Source organism: Amblyomma mixtum, chromosome 8 (genome assembly GCF_055824585.1).
Source record: "Amblyomma mixtum isolate Tamu chromosome 8, ASM5582458v1, whole genome shotgun sequence".
NCBI classification, from domain to species: domain Eukaryota; kingdom Metazoa; phylum Arthropoda; class Arachnida; order Ixodida; family Ixodidae; genus Amblyomma; species Amblyomma mixtum.
Window position 1 is genome coordinate 27527772 of NC_143019.1, and position 19986 is coordinate 27547757.

A 19986-nucleotide genomic window follows, 5' to 3' on the forward strand; every position below is an offset into this window, starting at 1 on the left:
CAACCAGCAGCATTGCAAAAACCACAGGACAACTCTACAGAGGCTCCCACAGCTGCATATGTTGAAGCAAGGCTTGGACCTCGCAGAGATGCGATGGTACAGCCGAGCACCAAGGATTTCAGGGCACAAGCTGGCCAGCCGGTACTTCTTGAGGCTTACTGCATGCGTCCGGGCACAAAGTAAAGTATGGGCGTGCTTGAGTGCCGCATCGACCCTCGGCTGACCATCGCCTCCGAGGGAGCCAAGGAGAGCTGTATAGCTAGACGCCCTCTGCGTAGGACGAGGTTACAAGAATCTCCAGTTATTTATGTGTTTTAGCATGGATTGGTGGACCCTTCGCCAGGACAACTCAGAAGCTGCAGTACATGGCTTATTTGTCGCCGAATAAACAGCGTTACACATCGAGACGTACTAGGAATATAAATAATGATGTAATGAGCGCCAAGTATCAGATTGCATTATAACAGTTGAAAACACTGCACAGCGCATGATGGTCTCTGAAACGCCGGCACGAAGCCCGGGGAAGTCCAGGAACGAGCCATTCAGGCTCTCCGGGACACCCACGATGATAAGAGTTTTGGTGCTGTACACCTTTGTGCCCAAAAGGTTGGCCGCCACGGCTACTGGCGACGGCGAAGAATGCGAGGCCAAGGAGGCATCATGCAGCGCCATCTCGAGGAACAAGAGTCGAGAGCACACTTGTTGCTTCGCTGTGAAGATGTCTCCGCACCCCAGGAAGGCGTCGTCGCAGACACAGTGAAGCATCGCATCGGTCGACGGGACGCCGTTGCAAGAGTCGTTCCTGCGTGCAGTTTCAGGACGTTATTGGAGAAGAATTCTTTCAATGCGAATGGATGAGCAAGACCGCCTTCATAAGCGGACAGCTAGCACGAAATGGCTTAGATCGCTGCGCTACATCAGCTTGGGTAGACAAGTCAAGACGCAACCAGTTATTTAACACGATTAGCTGTTTACGAGCTTTCTGCAAAAGCATATCTGCGAAGAAATCGAGCTAGGGCCGACTTATGATAATGCTCACAGATCAGCGAAGCCTAAGCAATGATAGTCTGGAATGACTAGTTTGTGTGTGAAAAAGGAAACACTTCTGCAGGCGCTGAAGGTGGAAAGGCCACCTAGTTACTTGGCTTCAGAAGCGTAGGTTCTACCTGTTCCTCTCAGGAAACGACGAAATGCTAGGGGAAACTGAAGTTATTCGACAGCGTAGCACGTGGTATGGTCGTTGCAGGGACGGAAAGTGGCTTAGATGTTAGGTCGCTAGATTGAGACTGAGTTTGAGCATCTCGCTGAGTAGTCTGTTTAGACAGGCTGGTGACTTCTGTTTATGAGATGACGTCCATAAATATTCTATCGACAGTTCTTATCAACTGTTTCTATGCTTATTGCCTTACACTTTTTTTACTTTATGCAACTTGTGTATATTAATTTGTTAATAAGCAATATATATAGACCGTGTATAGGTTTATGGCCTTACTCATCTAGTATACTCTTGCCCTTATACTCTCACGTGAGAAAACTTGTACTTTGATCCCTAAAGGCAATTATTATGCAAACTAGAATAGGCAAAAGGAATCTTTACGAACTGTAAACATTGCTTGCCTGCCAGTCGTACTAGAATCCAAGAGTGTGAACTCATATATGAAATTTTTAAGTGGTTGTATAAATTCTACTTATTTCAGATCACGACGTCCAGTGCTTCGCGCCGCAGTTTTTTTGCAAAGTGCCGAGAAGAAAGACCGACGTCGGTCGGTTTTTGAGTGTTACACGACTGCGCCTCGCGAATTGGGCCAGAGACTGTCTTAATTTGTGCGAACCACTATGTATCGTTAATGAGTATTAAGCGCCACCTTCCCGAGCCTGAGCCGTCCAGTGCTGCCTGCATGCACGAGTGGTTCTCCATTATGAAGCAGGCCAGCGCACAAAAGTGCTGCTGCACTGCGCACAGTACTGTTCAGGTGATGCAAATGCCGGCACGTATAAGCCCACAATCTTACCGAAACTGACAACCGCTCTTTCGTATTCGTCCTCGCAACTGGTTCATTAACACTGACCAAAGACCTAATGACGAAGATAAATAATTCAGCAGAAAAAGGCAACGCCGTCCTTATGGTCCGCGTCAAGAGAAATCGTTTCGGCTTGCCTACGGAAGCTTCGTTGAGTTGTGAGTTAAGCCATGTGAGTGAACAAGGCTTCCGTACGGAAGCCGAAACGCCCTCCTTTGACCTAAACTATTGGCCGGCACCGCCTTTTTTACGCTGATGTGAACTTACTGCTCAACCAGATGAGATTTCGTCAACCTTTAGATTTCACCAATCAAACTATCGCAAGCAGCCGCGTGTTAAGAAACTACGTTCTGTAGGCCCCCACCGCTGTCCAAAGGACTGAAGCGATGCGTGACGTTGTGCAGCGTAGCTGAAAAAGGGCCCCTGTCTCACTTTGTAGTGGTGCACTAGTCCTATATATGTGAATCTCAGCAAGCCCGCACCTGTGTACCTCATCCATTGGAGTGGTGTGCCTGGCGCAGTGGCTGTAGGTGCCGTCCCCCCGGCGTGGGATGGCCATCTCCTTCCTAAACGCCACGCCGGTGTTGGCGAACCTCTGGGGTGGTGGTCGCCACCGATGGTCCACGGCGTGCCCCGTTGGCCGACGCTGAATAGGTGGCACAGGAAAGCGGCCACCGTCGGTGCAGCGCCGCGGACCGAAGTTGCGACCTTGGGCAGACCTTCGCCGAACGCCACCTCAGGAGAGTCCTTGAGAACGCCCGTGGCCTTTTCACCACCAAGTGCGGCCGAACCAGGTTGGTTCGTTGAGGTGCGGCTTGATTTCCTGGTGAAGGACGGCAAAGCGACGACTGTCGTGGCCACGGTCTTCTTCTTCTTCGTTCAAGCACTACGCGTGCCCGCAAGTAAGCATCCAGCTGAGGTCTTCGTCAATGTCCAAGGCAAAACCATAATAGTAGCGACGTTTGCATTGCAGCCTATACATACCTGGTGTCTCAGGGAAGACTAATTAATCTTTTAAAATGGGGTTTTTGAGTTAAAGATATGGTTTTTGCGGCATAGTATTGCCGGAGTTGGCTGGTTCGAAACCCAGGCGCGGCACATTAACGGCCATGTTTATTTCATTTCTACAGGTCTAGCTAACTTAGGTACCGGACAACGGAGAACAGGAAGCCTTGGTTGCTTTTTCATTTCCGTCATTGCCGAAGTGAGAAGTTTAACTGGCCTTACATTTTATCGCAATAATATGGATATAATTTTGAATGATGTTGATCACAGATAACATATAGGTAATGATTCTTCCCCTAAAAACTATGTAAAAGAGGTCTGTTAGACAAAAGCTTTTGTAGCCCCCCAAAGACAAGAACGATGAAGTAGCTCCAGCCATCCTCTCCACGCGCAAGAAAGAGGAAAACTGAGCGTGCCTCAACAAGCGACCCATAACCGTTCACTTAAATCTGCTCTCGGGCTACGCAGGACCATGTTTCCAGGATTCCATCCTCAGCGACCGCTGTTCTCGCGCTCCCAGTCGCTGCCGGTGTGCTGCTCGAACCAGATGATGCCCAACCACGGAGCCGTCGTGCACCGTAAGGATGCGACGACACCACCAGCCGGTAGAGCGGTGTACGCGGCCTACGCCAACTCCTTCGATGAGGACGACGGACCCGTTCTGGCAGCCATACCGCTGCCCTACATACAGGTGCGTTCAAAATCAGTAGTCCTTCTGCAGAGCGCTCTCGGTGGTGTTTGCAAACTCAGTAAAACGTCATCCGGAATCAACTAGAGTGAAAGACGATGGCTAGAAAGGAGACAAGACTTGTATTGTTTTTAACCCTGGTCGTACGCGCTGGTATATGTAGTGGGATACCTTAACAGACCCTGAAATGATTTTAGTGGTCGTATTCTAATGCGAGAGATCTGTATAGGGGGTCTTTGTGGGTATTCGAGTCAACTTTGAAAGCTCTGCCTGGACCCTATTTTTATAAATGATTTTTACTACTTGCTGCTCGCAGTAGCTCACAACTAATTAGGCTGACACACCTCACAGCGCGTCCCCTACCCCGATGACGTCAAGAAGAACCAGCCTTCAAGCTCCCCCCCCCCTGCACACTGACGTCATCGGGGTAGGGGACGCGCGGTGGGGTGTGTCGCAGTAATCGATTACAAGCTACGGGGAGCAGCGATTCTTAAAAAAAACTATTTTTAAATCACAGGCTCCACGCAGAGCTTTCAAATTTGACTCGGATACCCATACAGACCACTTCTATTGAACTGTTCCACTAGAATATGCCCATCGAAATCATTTCAAGCTGTCTTTAAGAACTGGACAAAGCGTCTATTCTTCAGTAAAATGTATATTGGTGTCTTCTGCGTTGGTCAAAGCCGCCGCCGTCACCGCGGTCGCGTTCGCCGGTTCCTGTGCCCCGGACATACTACTGGAGAACGTGCGACCGCCATCGGCAGCGATCGTTCCCGTCCTGGTCGGATGGAACGCGTCAAGACCCCAGCTCCTCTCGCGGGAACACAACCACGATCACGGGCTCTCGCCCGTCGGGCGGTGACGCGACCAGCTGCAGTAGCGTTGGCACCAAGAGTACGGGATACGCTTCCGGCATCCCGATGTCGACGGCCTCTAACAGTGAGGTATACTTAAGCGGTGGTTTGCCGATCACTTGATAGCAGAGCTTTTTCGAATATGGTTAACGGGATACTGAGACTGTTACTGTGCCCACCAGATGGCCGCTGCGTACAGAGTACGGTACAGCACGGTACACATCTCCTCTGAACAACATGCGAGTACATATTGCCGCGTCTACAACAATAGCTTCGCGCAGCTTCACGCTTCGCGCAGAAGAAGCTCGACAACTTGCAAGAGTGCGCATCCTGAACCAACAAGACCGTGACGCCCGACGTTACAACCGCCGCCACAGACTGATGACGTTCGCCCCGGACGACAAAGTGTGGGTATGGACCCCCATTCGACGCCGTGGCCTTTCCGAAAAACTGCTCAAGCAGTATTTCGGCCCCTACCGAGTTCTCCGTCAGCTAAGCGACGTAACCTATGAAGTCCTCCCTGACGGGGCTTCCCGGACTACTCGCCGTCAGCAGAGACCAGAGATTGTTCATGTAGTGCGGATGAAGCCCTATTTTTCGCGACACATTCAGTGACCACGTGCTGTGCGTTACTCTGTTTTTTTTTGTTTCTTTCTCCCTATTTTCTTGTTAAAGCATCGGGCCGATGCTCTTTCCGAGAGGGAGGGTAATGCCGCGTCTACAACAATAGCCGCTCGGCGGCTGTTCGGCACGCAGCTCGTGCGCCACGCGGTTCGCTGCTGAAGAAGACGAAGCTCGACGTTCCATCCTGGCCGTCTCGGTGTGCGCTGGCATCATCTCGGTGTTGGCGTTCCTCTGCCGTCTGGACGCGGCGCTACCTGTACCAACTGCTACGTTACAATATGATTAGACACTCATTTTAGACAACGCAGAAAGTAACATAAATTCTATCGCATTCTATTCTTTAAGAATGTGATTGAGAAGGTCTCCAAGTTTTTTTTCATTGAGAAGGTCGCGTCTCTGTGTTGTTACACCCCATGCTGATGAGGGGGGGAAAGGGCGGGGCGGCTCAAACACAACCCTGAGAAATTATCGCCCCATCACCCATCAGTGTGGTATCTCGTGTAACACTGAATGTCAGTGCACGTTAAAGAACCCCAGGGATCAAAATTTCCGGAGCCCTTCACTACGGCGTCTCTCATAGCCTGAGTCGCTTTGGGAGTTTAACCCCATAAACCAAACCAAACCAAACCACTGAACTGACAATAGTGGCAGAGCTCATCAGGCTCAGTGAACTGAACAGAAAGAATAAGACAGTTTTCTTCGTCCAATCTGCTCTCGCAGGTGCTTACGGAAACGTATGCTTCAGAGCGGCGAACAAAACATCGCTCCCCAATATGCAAGGAGGACGCCCCTACTTGGAAGGGCTACTTCGTCGTGGCGGGCACGCTCATGGCGGTCGCTTGCTTCGCAGTGCTGGCGCTCTTCCTAGTCACCGGGACACAGTCGCTGTTCTCGGTCCAGCGTGGTGCGGCCTCGGCGCACGAAGACGGCGATCACCCGGCAAAGCCCACGGTCAAGGCGGACGAGCCGAACGAGCTTCTGGCAGGGTCCAGGAGTCTCGTCAAGTACGGCGTTGCTGCGAAACTCTCCACGGATGGCAAGCAGGACACGACGAGGCTGACCCGTGCGAGGTGCGCTACATTGGTTTGCGATGGTCATATTTACAAGGCAACTCGCGAATCCGGCAGGCAGGTGATTCGACACACGGTATTCCTTACCTCTGGTGTGGCTCTAACCCTCCAAGTTCAGCGAATTCACAAGTTCCGAAAGTTAATGAAGCCAGTTGTGGCACATTCCCCCTCTCTGGTAGAAGAGCCTGCGAGACGTAAGATTCTGAACGCCAAACCAAAATTCCATGACGTCCTGAATGTGTAGGACATTTGACGTATGAAGTTTCGAGTATGGTATTTTTCGAGTATGGTCAGTTTTCTCATCCACTCAGCACCGTTTTGGTTTGCATCGAAGAAAAATATTTTTCACCCTACAGTATCTTCACACTTCAATAAAGCTACTTTGTTACATTTTCAGCTTAAAATGTTAGAAGCTAATCTTTTTTCAAGGATGTTCAAAATTTCGTTCTGTGTCATATAGCAGAATCGAAATGCAAGGAATTGTCAGGTAAACACTCGAAAGATCGTGGATTGAAATTCAGTGTCGAAAATGTACAGTACGGAAGAAATGGTGAAAAAAAAATTCACATTACTGTTGGCGAACTCTACTCTCATAAAAATGGTGGTCGATATGCTACCTCACTCTCTGCTTCACGAAATACTTTTTGCGTTTGCTATATGGCACAAAAAATCATGTTTCTGACTGACACAATAGATGCTAAAATCACCTCAAGCAAATAAATCGCTACTGCCTTGTACCCACAGCCCTACACCCTAAAACCTTACCCAGAGCTACTAAACACTCAGACTGTCATCAACATTTCCCACTATCCCAGCTGTCGCTGTCGTTCGCAATACCCGGTGGGTAAGCATCCAGGGAATGTTTTATTATAAAGCGTTAGCATTATAGCTCCCACGTTGCAAGCACCTGTCTATTCTTCCGTCCTTGCGTCTGAAGCCTCGGACAGGAGGCTGCGAAGGGGAGGAAGGAATCTCCTTTCAACTTTAGAGGTGAGGGAAGGAAGAGAGAACAGAGGATGGAAGGCGACAATGGCGGGTGGGGTAGAGTGGAGAGGGGGTACGGTATGCCACACTGTGACCGCTGGACTGGAGCGGCTGCTCCGTCTGTGGGGAACGCAAATTCGAACGCACACTCTGCCGCAGCAATCGCACTAATCGTCTATATCTTTTTTCACTTTTTCTAGTTTATGAGCGCACCATTTTAAGCAAGCAGGCTTTTTGTAGTTCGAACGGGGTAATCTGTCGGCACAGACCAATATCAATTTCTCTTCGGTGTCAGTTAAGCGCTCTAATGCTACGGCATTTCCCTTGTTCAATGTGACTCTTCCGTGCACGTTGCAGGCGGGTCAACGCCAGCAGCAGCCCTTCCTTCCCGCGCCTCTTCCCTTTCGTCGACGGGACAACCACGCAGTTTCCGCGGGCCGATTCTTCGACGCCGTCGACACAACGACGGCACACGTTGCAATGGGACGACTCTATCTGCTGGACAGATGCGTGTCTGGCGGAAGGGGCTGCCATTAAGTACGCACTTTCGTGCTTCCTGTGTGCGCCTTCTAAGTTAACATAGCGTCTACAATAACAGGCGAGGCGCTCCGTGACCTTATTGCGGTTTCGGCGTTTAAATGGAATCAGTACGGTAAAAGCAGGAATTGCAATCGTCACGGACATGACTTCGAGCAGGTAACCATTAGCCACGAACCTTAGATGGCAATTTAACAAATTTTCGCCTGCTTTTAACCACCTCATGTTTCGATCTACTTCCACCTACTAAACGGCGTCCGCAATGTTTCTCTGCAACTTATAGAAGGAGTGTTGCGACACACAACACTTGCCTGTTCGCGAGTTACAGTCCTTCACGCCCTCACGCCATTGTTTGACTTGCAGGTCATCTTTGGATTTGACCGTTAATCCTTGCGACAACTTCTACGCCTATGTCTGCAACCGCTGGACGCACGAGCGACCGCTGCCTCGCGGCCACGCAGTAGTGTCTGTAGACCTGGACTTTCTGGACGTCTTCACTTTGGACGTCTTCAACGTCCTTGGCCGCGAGTCCAAAAATAAGCTCTTTGACAAGCTAAGGCTCCTTCTGCAGGTACATTATTATGCTTTGGTATCTCCTGCATAAGCACTCGTGTTTAGGATGTGAAGAGGAAATTAAGGGATGAATTTTATGAGGAGAAGCAAAGGCATGGTTCTCGCACGGAGCCTTTTTGGCACAGTTAGGCACTCGAGGTTAGTCACATACTGTGTTACGAGTACCTTATATGAAGGACGTGAAATTGTTTTGCACGAAACGTTCTTTCTATTCAGTGTAATGGATTGAAACCCTTCTGTGACTACATTCCAAGGCAGGAATAGCACACAGATATTCAGTGTTGTCATACCCACTGTAAATGTTGAGTTTCCTGCTCAGCCTCCCACCTTACGAACTAAACTGCTTTATGAATGTCATGGTAACAACTGTAGTGGAGTCTCGTTAGAAACTCGCTTAACTTGAACTGCCGCTTCACATGTACTAATTGCTCTGGTTGATTCGAAAATTGCTTGGTTCGGAAAAAATTTCGGTTCACTTTGAGTTCGACTTGTCTGCAGTGAACAATGATTACCTTCGTCCTAATGGCAGGTGCGCCGCAGTTTTGGCGAGTGCGCCCGTTCTCAAACTCACTAGCGTTTACTACGTGGCTACAGATGAGAGGGCGCGGACCCACTGGCCCACGTGGTTTTGTAACCCAGCGCCACCTTGATGACGTTCATGTGCCGTAGCTGGAAAGCACAGCACTTTTCAATCGCGACCTAAGACACGAAATCGCGGTCACCCCAAGCAGCTCCCTGCCCACTATAATAAAATGTGTAATAAACAGCACAATACACAACACGTTCCATATTATAAAGGAGGTAGAAACAATATAATTTATATTCCATTCACATAATTTTTTTGTCCACTGGCCTTATATGGAACACTCCGACTAATAACCCGCAGGCGTGTGTGGCGTCTTCGGAAGACTTCTTCCCGAGGCTGGCCCGCGAGGCCCTCCAGTCCGTGGCCCTGGGTGGCTGGCCGTACGACCACGACGTGGACGCCGACGCTGTGTCCCTCTCGACAACGCTCGGACGCATGGTGACTGCGTACGACCTGGACCCTGTGTTCGGGCTCACTCTGACTTCGGACCCGGCGTCGGCATCTGGCATGATGGTCACCTTCACCCTGTCCGGCCCAGATCCCGTGCTCAACGAGGGCATCGAAGAAGGGAGGGAGTACGGCTTCGTCCGACAGGTACTGCCTATAGCATCGAATTCGGCAAATAGATAGGAGGTCTATTGATTATGAAAGGGCCCAGGAAAGCGAAAAAGCACAAGGCTGACAAGCGGCTTAGTATCAACTTCTTTCTTCCACCTTCGTTCATAATTTTTCGCGGTGTGATTTATTCTCACTACTGGAAGAAAACACTATACAGGGTTTTGTATCAATTATCTGTACCGTATTCAGTACATTCCCCCATAAACGTTATTAAACTCCACACGCGACGGGAAACGGACCGGTCACTGAGGAAAAAGACATGCACAGCTGTAAGGTATCGGTAGCGTTCGCGGGGGTCATCGGAACGCGGCTGGGGGCACTCAAAGCGGAGCGTCTCCTCTCTTGGAACGCGGCCGCTCGCGAACGCGCCGGGAAGTACGGGTGTCCACCCGACACGCGGTACCGAGCACGAATGTATATTTGTGTTTGTTTTATTTTTATTTTGTGGTGGAGGGAATGTTCTCTGCACGTACTGGCACGACCGTGCGTTTGTGTTTGTGGAAAGGGCGTTTTGCCCTACGGAAGCTGGAGGGCTGGCCAGGCTCTCGATAAACCAATCAGGTGAACATCGTAACATGATTGGAAGGCACCAAATGTGGGCCGGGCCTTTAGGCCTTTAAAACCGGGCCCCGGAGCTGGAAGCGGGGTTCTGCGCTAAGGTGAGATGCAACGCATCTTCGGCAACGCCGAGCAGGGGCCTCCCCTAGTATTAGCCAGATCCACCTTTTGGTTGTTTGTCTTTTTGCCGTTGTGCCTGAACTTGTATATTCTGTGTATATTTGTATATAAATCTTCAGTCATTGCCTTTTTTATCCCTGCATCTCGAATCACCGAGAGACCGTCTCTGACGGTGCACCACTGGTGCGAAGAAAGAAGCTTCAGTCTTCGAGTTAGATAAACCGTCTCTGGCGGGGCACCGCTGGTGCAATAAGGAAGACGAAAGAACCTGTGAAACTTTACTGGCGCAGTCGACAGGATCCTGCGGCCATCGGAAGACGGCGCAGGAAGAAGACAAGGCAGGGAGAAAGGTGACGACAAGGCGACAGGTCAGCGTTCGTGAACGGACCTGCGGAGACACGGCGGCAAGGACGCGAGGACCACGGCAGTAGTCCAGCGACGCGGGACTGCGTCCGGTCAAGGAAGCAGCGCGTCGGGAACTCGACGATCACCGGCGGCGGACCAGCGGCGTGCGACAGCTCATCGCAGCGTCCGGGGAAAGTGGCGGTGGACCCCGACGCCAAGGAGCTGGCAATGCGGATCGACGCATCGAAACCGTGAGTTTCCTTGGTCGCATTGTTCACGTCCCTGTGTTCGAGCCGATAGGACAGTTGAGGAGTACAGACGGCGGTATGGAGGACTATCCATGCCGGCCCTCACTCGATGTGAGGTACCAAGTGGAATTAGCAAAGGCGCGCTTAGCGTACTTTCAGGCTGAACTTGCGAAAGTGAATAGAGGAAAGGCGCCGCTGTGCGAGGAGAAACCTCAGGATGTTAAGTGCGTCTTGGATGAATTAGAAGCAAAGCGCCAGCAGCTAGCGCTGGAGCTCGCTGAGCTCAAGGCGTCTAGGAAAGCTAGTGAACTAACCAGGGAGAACTGCTCCGAGTCCCGAGAGGTGAGGCAGCCTGTGCTGGAAGACAAAGGATTATGCTTGTCATGCACAGGTCAGGGAAAAAGCAGTGAGGACGCTGAAAGCAATCAGCCGGTATGCGGGAACGCATCTTTCTTAGGAAACGCCGCGAAAGGTTCAGGAAGAGAAAACAGGATTCCTGAAGGACGCGGAAATACCACAGCTTTTCCGCCACCGCGGGCGGCTAGCAAAGAACAGGAGCAGCCCAATTCTGATGATCCAGGCCCAATTGAGACCAAGGTGTCCGATAACCAACAGGACAACGGTCAAATTCCTGCAGGCTCGGTGACGGAGGTTGTGACCTCCGACACGTCAAAAGAGCGAACGAAAAATAGCCAGGAAGAAGTAAAAAGAGAGCCAGCTTTCCGCGAAACTGGAATCTCTGGTGGAAAAAGTATCGGGATGGAACGCAGCGCCGTCCAGTTGTCGAACGCACCCGATGTGCGTCCGATCAGGTCATCTGATGACAGGGAAATGTGTGGCGACTTGCCACAAGACAAATTCAGGCCGAATGACTGTGAGGGGGCTCATGCAGCCCCAGAGTTAAACAATGCTACGGAGCCGGCAAGCTCCTATAAATTAGGGAGCGGCAATTTAAATGTTTGCCCTTGTAGGAACAGTACGCACCGTGCTACAGGTCGCAACATCAAATGTAGCAAGACTGACCGTACTGATATATTTGGACGGCCCAGGGGCTATGCTCCTTGTGCAGCACACGGTTCGTACCGGCGCGCCGGAGAGAGCGTGCCCTTAGGTGCGATGTGTGGTCAGGGGTTTAGACCCATCGAGAACCGGGACGTGTTTGATCCTGGGGGGCACCAGCTGTTGAGTTCTTGCCCTGCTGTGGCACCAGCCTAATGAGCCGAGTGGCAGTTAGGCGTTAATTGTGTTGAGACGCGTAGTGGCTCGAACGCACACAAGGACGCTCGGTGCGACTAAGGAGGCTCACGTGGCCACTTACGGACGTCGTGCGAGTGGTACCGAACGCTCAAGTTGCGAGTGTCTGTGTGTGTGCGTGTGCTCGTTCGCGAGCAGGACGAGGGTGTCTACTTGGTGGTGGTGAACTGGGTGCAACGCACCAACTTGGACGCCGTGTTACGGCGCACGGCAGGCATGCCACTGTGTGTATTTAAGTGTGCATTTTGCGTAATGCTGTGTTGGTGCCCGTGTACAGTTTGTTGTTTTTGGTTTTGTTGATACAACTGGTCGCAGCGCGACAGCTTGGACCTCGGTGAATGCGCTGGTTTTACTGTTGTGAAACGCGCATTTGAATGTGTACGTTTTGTTTATGTTATGTCACCCGAAGGGTAGTTTCGTGTCAGACACCGATCCCTTTTGTTTGTAATTCTAAAAGTGCCATTCGAGCCCTTTGTAGAATCTTGGGAAGGGCGTGTAAGGTATCGGTAGCGTTCGCGGGGGTCATCGGAACGCGGCTGGGGGCACTCAAAGCGGAGCGTCTCCTCTCTTGGAACGCGGCCGCTCGCGAACGCGCCGGGAAGTACGGGTGTCCACCCGACACGCGGTACCGAGCACGAATGTATATTTGTGTTTGTTTTATTTTTATTTTGTGGTGGAGGGAATGTTCTCTGCACGTACTGGCGCGACCGTGCGTTTGTGTTTGTGGAAAGGGCGTTTTGCCCTACGGAAGCTGGAGGGCTGGCCAGGCTCTCGATAAACCAATCAGGTGAACATCGTAACATGATTGGAAGGCACCAAATGTGGGCCGGGCCTTTAGGCCTTTAAAACCGGGCCCCGGAGCTGGAAGCGGGGTTCTGCGCTAAGGTGAGATGCAACGCATCTTCGGCAACGCCGAGCAGGGGCCTCCCCTAGTATTAGCCAGTTCCGCCCTTTTTGTTGTTTGTCTTGTGCCGTTAATTTGTCTCTAGTGCCTGAACTTGTATCTATTGTACATATTTGTATATAAATCTCCAGTCATTGCCTTTTTCATCCCTGCGGCTCTATTCATCGAGAGACCGTCTCTGACGGGGCACCGCTGGTGCGAAGAGCTTCAGTCTTCGAGTTGAAACCAACCCGTCTCTGGCGGGGCACCTATGGTGCAAAGAAGAAGAAGAACCTGATCTTTACTACAGCGTAAACTAATACATCAATCGGAACAGTTGTGATGAGCACGTGCGCAGATAGGAAAGAGCGCAAAAAAGTGTTCTGTTTCTGTGGCGCGCAAAAGGCCCTGTTGCCTACGTTGACCCCACAGGGTTTCGTTGCCCACTACTACATTCTGTCTGAGCCAACCCTTTAATCTACTGAATTTTGCACATGCCTTTGGCAAATTACAGGTTATCGAAATAAAATGTGCTGAAGTCGCCATCGTCTTGTCTATATGCTTAAACCCAGTGTGCGTTAGCTCTGCTTGATTAAAGGCGGAAATCCAACGAGCTTAAATATCTAGACGTTAGGCTTGTATACTCGCCTTACCCGCCGATCATCATCGGCTTTGCCCCTGAACGTGTCGCAGGCCTACGACATTTTGGTGGAGGCCATCGGAGAGAAGTCCCTGTATGACCCTATCGAGACAGACGTACAGCTGGCAACCGTGTTTGCGCAGACTGCGCCGGTCGCCACGAGGGCGCTGAAGCTGAAGAATTGCACCAGGTACGTCGCGCCGTACGCCTAGGCTTTTGTATATGTATTTATTTTTGTCGTGTGTTTTTTGCTATATAGGTAATTGTGAGGAAGTGATGGGAACACGAAATTACAGCCCGTTGTATTAGTATATGCGGTCGAATTGAGGAAGAAATAGAGGTTGTCGTGAATGCAACACGGACCACAATTGAAGGCTGAGGTGTTCGAAACTGAGTTAGCCCTGAAAGGGAGCGGTGGGGTTTGCGGAGCGTCTTCCAAGCTCACACCCCTAAGACAGCTGGGCGCCTGGTCGGGGAACGCTTATACCCTTTCTTGTACGGCGGTGGGATTCGAACCATTCACACCCCGCAGCCGAGGTGGACGCATAATCCACTAGGGCATCCGTCAACTCCCACCCTGTTTTTGCATAAATTTGCATAAATGTGGCTTTCTTTCTCAAATCGCCAAGTATATTTTGCCATTTTGGAAACGCACAAACAGGTATTGAGAGTATGGCTTGGCCACGTTTTACGTTGAATGACATCACGGATAAAGTCACGCATCAGCCATTGTTTCGCCTTCACCCATGTCGAGATGACAAGCCTCTGTGCTCCTAAGCGCTCCCGCGCTGATGAAACCCAGTTCGCGGGGACAAAATGCGCCGTCTGTCTTCTCGAAAATGCACTGCGCTGGTGCGTATTAAAAACGCACGGCCTCACGACGTGGCTAGCTCTAGCATATTCAGCCGCTGGCGAAGCAAAAACTCCAGTGCATGTGCGACCCTTGTTGCTGGCGGGGTGAGCTTGAAACTAGGACCATCATCGGGACGAGAGTGAAGGACAGTTAAGTATTTTGGTCGCGCATACGCAGTTGACGGTTATCCACAGTACAGTGGAGAACGTTAAATGGCGCTGCCTTGCTTCACAAGACTAGTCACCTTTGCACCTGAAGTTGTAGTACAGGCCCCTCCGTTGTGTAAACTTTTAGCTCCATAAACATCGACGTAGGCTCGTCTTTATAATTAGAAACCCATCATATTCGCCACCTTCATAAAAAAAAACTTACTTAGTTTTTCGGCCAAAGCTTCACACAGACACCTTACCTGAGGCATCCGTCTCTAGAATGAAGCCTAACCTCTACCTGATTTGTGGCTATTAACGATAATTATTGTAGAGATCATCGCCTGCGGTCGTATAAGTAGTGGCGTATTGCGGGCCCTAATAGCAGTATTTAGGACGTATGCTAATGGCTGCTTTATTGCCGTGCATATGATCATGGCCGCTGTCAAAATGTGCGCAAATAAAGAGGCAAGATTTACAGTCATACCCGACGCGTCCCGGCATTCTAAATCCGTAACAGGGTCTTGGCTGACCGGTCGTGCAGTAAATACATGGAGGCCACAATATCTTAATAGTTTGATGTTCTCGCTCTTTTACAGGTACTACCCCAGTAACGGTCACGGTATTGAGTCCGTGTTATCAGCGTGGCTGTATTTATTAACCTGTCAGAAAAATAACGATTGAGGTGATGGCAATGCAATGCCTAACGCTTCGCCTCTGTAAGAATGTGTAAGCGCGCCATTTGCTCGGTACAAAACAACCTCCGTAGATGCATCGGAAACCCTTAGACATTACTGAAACATATATGATAACTTGTACCGGGGATGGGCTGCCATCTACAGAAGCAAAATAACACTTCCGATCGGTTTTTCACAATGGTGTCCGCTGCAACAAATGCTCGGTGTAGAAGGTGTGTCACCGGACGATGTGAGTTGTCTTTGCAAGACACAGCCCTTACGGGTAATAGGCGCTGTGTTTATAGCCGTAGTTCTGTAATGGAGGTTTCACCGATACTGATGGCGTCGGTGGTAATTTAGGGGAAAAAAAAAACGTCAAGGGAACTGTGATATATAGCTATCGTAATATTGCCCACTTCCCACAATGACGTGGCACAGCGGTGCTTACAAACAACATGTACAAGCCATTATTACCTCGTGTATACTTTCATCGCCACTCGTGACAGCCTCGTCGTATGATTCTGAGACGTCATGACGCTTTCACATATAGCGAGACCGGTGTAAAAGTATTCTGCCCTCACTGCATGAGGAGGGTGCGATAATCGTTCTCTTTCGCAATCAGTAAAGAAACATGGAGATCTTTTCCTTCTCCTCCTAAACTCACAGGAAATCCGTGGAAGAGCTTCCCCAGCTGGGCGAGTGGCTCTTCTGGGACAAGGTGTTCGCCGAGCTGGCGCCTGGTGTTCGGGGCAGCAGCATCGTGCTCAATGAAACCGAGGTGCTGCTACCGGACCCGGCGCTCTTCGAGAGGCTGAACCGGACGCGGCTGTTGAGTGCCAGGGGCTCCAAGTCCAGGATGGCCAACTACTTGGGATTCCGACTTCTCCTGCTCCTGTCGCCCTTCGGGACCGGAGCCGACGACAAGAACGTCCCCGCCAGCCTGGCTTACGCTCTGCACCGGAACTACCCGACCAGTTTACACGACTACCAGGTATGCCGCTTTGGCCGTAAGGACAAAGGTTAGGGCGCGCGTTACCTTAGCAATTCCTGTGTCATGTGTTAGGCTCTCAAGGAGGACTTCTTGCGTTCTGGATAGCCAACAGAAGACACAGCTGTAGCAAGTACTGAACGCCCTGTTTTCAGTAACACTGCAGGGGATGCAGTGACTGCGTTTTACAAGTGCTTGCACTTGATATCTCGTTATGTGAAACGGCTCGAAGCTTGATCGGAATGTGTTGAACGGCGGTGGTGGGTAGCCCATTCCAGGTCGTTGGCAACTCAGCGTTATCGCATTATATACCCATGACGAATGAAAGTGTGCGTACGGTCCTGATTTCTCCCAAGCTATACTTGGTTGCATGTGCAACCCGTGCGAAATCGTGAGCCCCATCTTCACGGTTGAGGTTTACACGTGCCGCTGACACCCTTCATGAGTCTAGTAGAGTACCCCTGTCACGGGCTCATACAGGCGGCCTTCGGACCGATAGTCCGTCAGTTCGATGGACAACTGAATGCATTTAGCGTTCAGCTCCAACTTCCATCGAATTAATAGCCTACCGAGTTAGAGGAACATCGTGGACCTCAACTGAGAATTCGAAGTCCTTCGCGCGGTGGCAGCGCGCATTCTAGGATGCCGAGCGCATGGAGCGCTGCTCCAGGGAATAAAATCAAAGCAGTAAAATGGCTTGAAGGTTACGAAACCTGGCCTCAAAACACGTTCAGCAAGCAAACTATCATTCAAGACCAACTGCTGGGCTAGTTGGTTGTACATGCTTGAATTCTTCATGCTTCAATTCTGTCCGTGTCTTTTGTGTGCTCTGTGAGGAATTGAATAGAAGTTTTGGTAGTGATACGAAAACAAACGTCAGCCGCTACTACAAAAACACATGGCTGCTATTATAGCTTGCATCGGAAAATTAAATTTATTTCAAGAGTGAATAATATTAGAGTAAGAAATAATCATTTTGTTGTTAACTTTTTAAGCTTAAACTTGTGAGCTGATCGCTTGCATGCCTGCAAAACTATTATCGGCGATGGTGGCGCCACAACAACTTGGTGGGAGATAATGGAATCTGCCGAAGGCTACCGATTTTGGCTTGCAGCAGATGTGCAACTACTTCTAGTTCGATCACGATTGAGAACATGAAAGGCTCTCGACTCATTTCAAAGTGCCCGTGTGACAAGGCCGTAAGGAAAACAACATAAATGCGAATGACCGTCTGGACTGTTTATTACATTGCACCAATTTAAGCACTCCATTCGCGTACTGCGAAAAACATGCTTGTTTCTTGTCTGCCTGCGCTGTAAATAAACGTATATATTGCGATCTGCAAGTAGTTATGGGTAAGTGTAAACGTATTCGCTGTGGCGATAAACAAACATTTCTCAAGCAAGTACCTAACAGTCTGTATCTGCAAGCGTTCATTACTCTCATTATTTTCTGTGCACTGCTGGTGCAATTGATATGTTTGTGCAACGGTGTTTGTACCATTTTTATGTCAGAGCTGATTGCTTAGTTCAGATAAGGGATATTCGGCTGTCCCTTGGAATGCTTATAATTATTGTAACACATTTAAAACGACCAGTGCATCCGTTATTGGGCTCCTCGGACAGAAAAACAAATTGAAATCAACTAGACAACTTGAGTGCTTGCCCTGCTTGTCCACCGCCAGGCGTGCCTGAGGTTCGTGAACCGGTTCGAGCCTATCGTGGCCATGCGTCGACTGCACGGCGACTGGAAGGAGAGGCTCGTCAAGCCGGACGACCTGGTCCAGATGGTCTCCTTCCTGAAGGACGAGCTCAAGGTCTGCCTCAAGACGAGCTCGCTCTTCTTCACATCCTCGACGAACATCGTTGCCAGAATCCTGCTGGAGTTTCTCAGCGGAGTGTCTTGGCAGGTAAAGGAGCGATGTAAAACGCCTGTGCACGAACCAAAAACAGGCTTTAAGGGCCCGTTCCCAGAGAAGGTTCCGAAAATTCTCCAGACTTACATCAGCTAATTATCTGTTTTAGAGAGTTTAGATATTGTTAAATTGTAAACGGAACAAACGAAAATAACTTTTTTTTTGCTTCCTTCTCTAAAAATTTCTGTACCCCGTTCAGATTGTGTTTTCCACCGTTCTCCTAATCCAGTGTACAAATAACCCCTGTTTTGGTATGGCTGCAAGCATCACTTATGGAAGCGGGGCTTGAATAGCAGCGTCTAGGAATCAAGAAATCTATTAAAACGGAAGATAAAGATATATAATCTTCCTCAAAGATACACGGCACCAGATTGGCCATCGCCGCATGCCGTAAATGAAAAATTTGGGCTCACGCAAAATAAGCAGAAAACTCCGAGGAGGGGTGGTTTGACTGCTCGCCGGAGGCGCCTTATAGATCACCTTGTATACAGCATAGTGTAAATAGTGTTTCTCTCCCGGCAGGTACTCAATCCCGAGCTCATGGAGCACACATGGACCTTCGAGCACCTGTCGGCCGCGTACGAACAGCTGAACGTGACCGATCCAGGATCAGTCATCGCCTTCCTCCGATCGGCGGTGCAGTCCAAGAGGGACGCCACGAGCGACCTTTCAGCGGTCCAGTGGAAGGGCGGCTTTCTCAGCACAACAGCGAATCTCGCCTACCCTTACAAGGTGCTCGAAGTTCCCCTTCCTGTCTTCAACCTGCAAAGAACCTTAGAGGACTCGGTCCGTCATCTCCAGTTGGCCCGCATCGGTCCACGAATCTACTATGCCATCTATAAGGCTTTGTACTTCGTCAGTGGCAACCTGGCGCTGGACAACATGACGTGGAACCCCCAGCGGTACTTCGACACCGCGGCCGACTGCCTGTGGGACCAACACTCGTCCTTATTGCGAAGGGCGGCCAACGCTTCCTCGCTGTCACCACCGTATGGAAGTCGGACCCGTGATCTGGACGACTTGTTCAACGCCCTGGCACTTGGTAGCAGTCTGGACGCGTATGCGTACTTTGTAGGAGCGAAGAAGAAAATTTACCGGTTCAAGGGAAGCGAGGATCTAGATGTCACGAAGCTGTTCTTTGTGGAGTATGGTAGGAACTTATGTGAAAACCGGGACCCCGGATTCGGTGGCGCACGGAACCGTTCAAGGTTCTCGGAAGCAGCCACAATTTCCCGACCTCATGCGTGGTACCGAGTCAACGGTCCTTTGATGCACCTGAAGGAGTTCTCGAAGACATTCTCGTGTCCTTTGGGGTCCCTCATGAACCCGTCAAACAAGTGTCCTTTGATAAGAAAGCATCGTTGAGAACTGATTACAGTGGCTCTTCTTGCACGTGCTGGCGCTTTTGATAGTGATTTCTACGAAAATTATGGTTAATGTCCTAGAGAGCGTAAAATGGCACACATTAGGGCACGTAATGCGAAGGCAATAAAACCGACTCTCTTTAAAGGTCACGGAGTGGACACCAAGGGAAGGTAAGCGATGCGAGGAGCTGCAGAAAGTTAGGTGGTCGGATGAGATTAAAAAGTTTGCATGTTTAAGGTGACCGCAGCTGGCACAGGACGAGGTTAATTGGATAGTTATGGGAGATTGTCATGTGGAGGGCATAGTCAGGCTGCTTCTGCTGATAATGATAATAGTTTATTCTAAGGTGGCCCTGAGAGCAATTGAGTATTCAGGCGAGGAATAAGGCTAGCAGCATCTTGGCAAAATAGTTTGGCAGTGCGGGTTTCATT

At 50.2% G+C, this 19986-nt stretch overlaps 1 protein-coding gene across 1 annotated transcript; it reads left to right on the top strand.

Annotated features, from left to right (window-relative positions):
- Positions 1 to 2607: 2607 nt before the first annotated feature.
- LOC149331811 (neprilysin-2-like) lies at positions 2608 to 19831 on the top strand. The gene is made up of 10 exons (XM_089556882.1): positions 2608 to 2923; positions 3495 to 3717; positions 5916 to 6265; positions 7607 to 7786; positions 8150 to 8357; positions 9246 to 9539; positions 13665 to 13801; positions 15954 to 16278; positions 17960 to 18184; positions 18713 to 19831. The coding sequence occupies exons 2-10, from the start codon at positions 3499 to 3501 to the stop codon at positions 19553 to 19555; spliced, it is 2781 nt and encodes a 926-aa protein (XP_089413008.1). The 5' UTR covers positions 2608 to 2923; positions 3495 to 3498; the 3' UTR covers positions 19556 to 19831.
- The last annotated feature ends 155 nt before the right edge of the window (positions 19832 to 19986 follow it).

Bases quoted from the DNA above. Each gene is read 5' to 3' on its own strand.
- LOC149331811 (XM_089556882.1), top strand. From the start codon at position 3,499: ATGTTTCCAGGATTCCATCCTCAGCGACCGCTGTTCTCGCGCTCCCAG. The intron at 13,802-15,953 runs GTACGTCGCGCC...CTAAACTCACAG, and splicing joins AAGCTGAAGAATTGCACCAG to GAAATCCGTGGAAGAGCTTC. The intron at 18,185-18,712 runs GTAAAGGAGCGA...CTCTCCCGGCAG, and splicing joins TCAGCGGAGTGTCTTGGCAG to GTACTCAATCCCGAGCTCAT.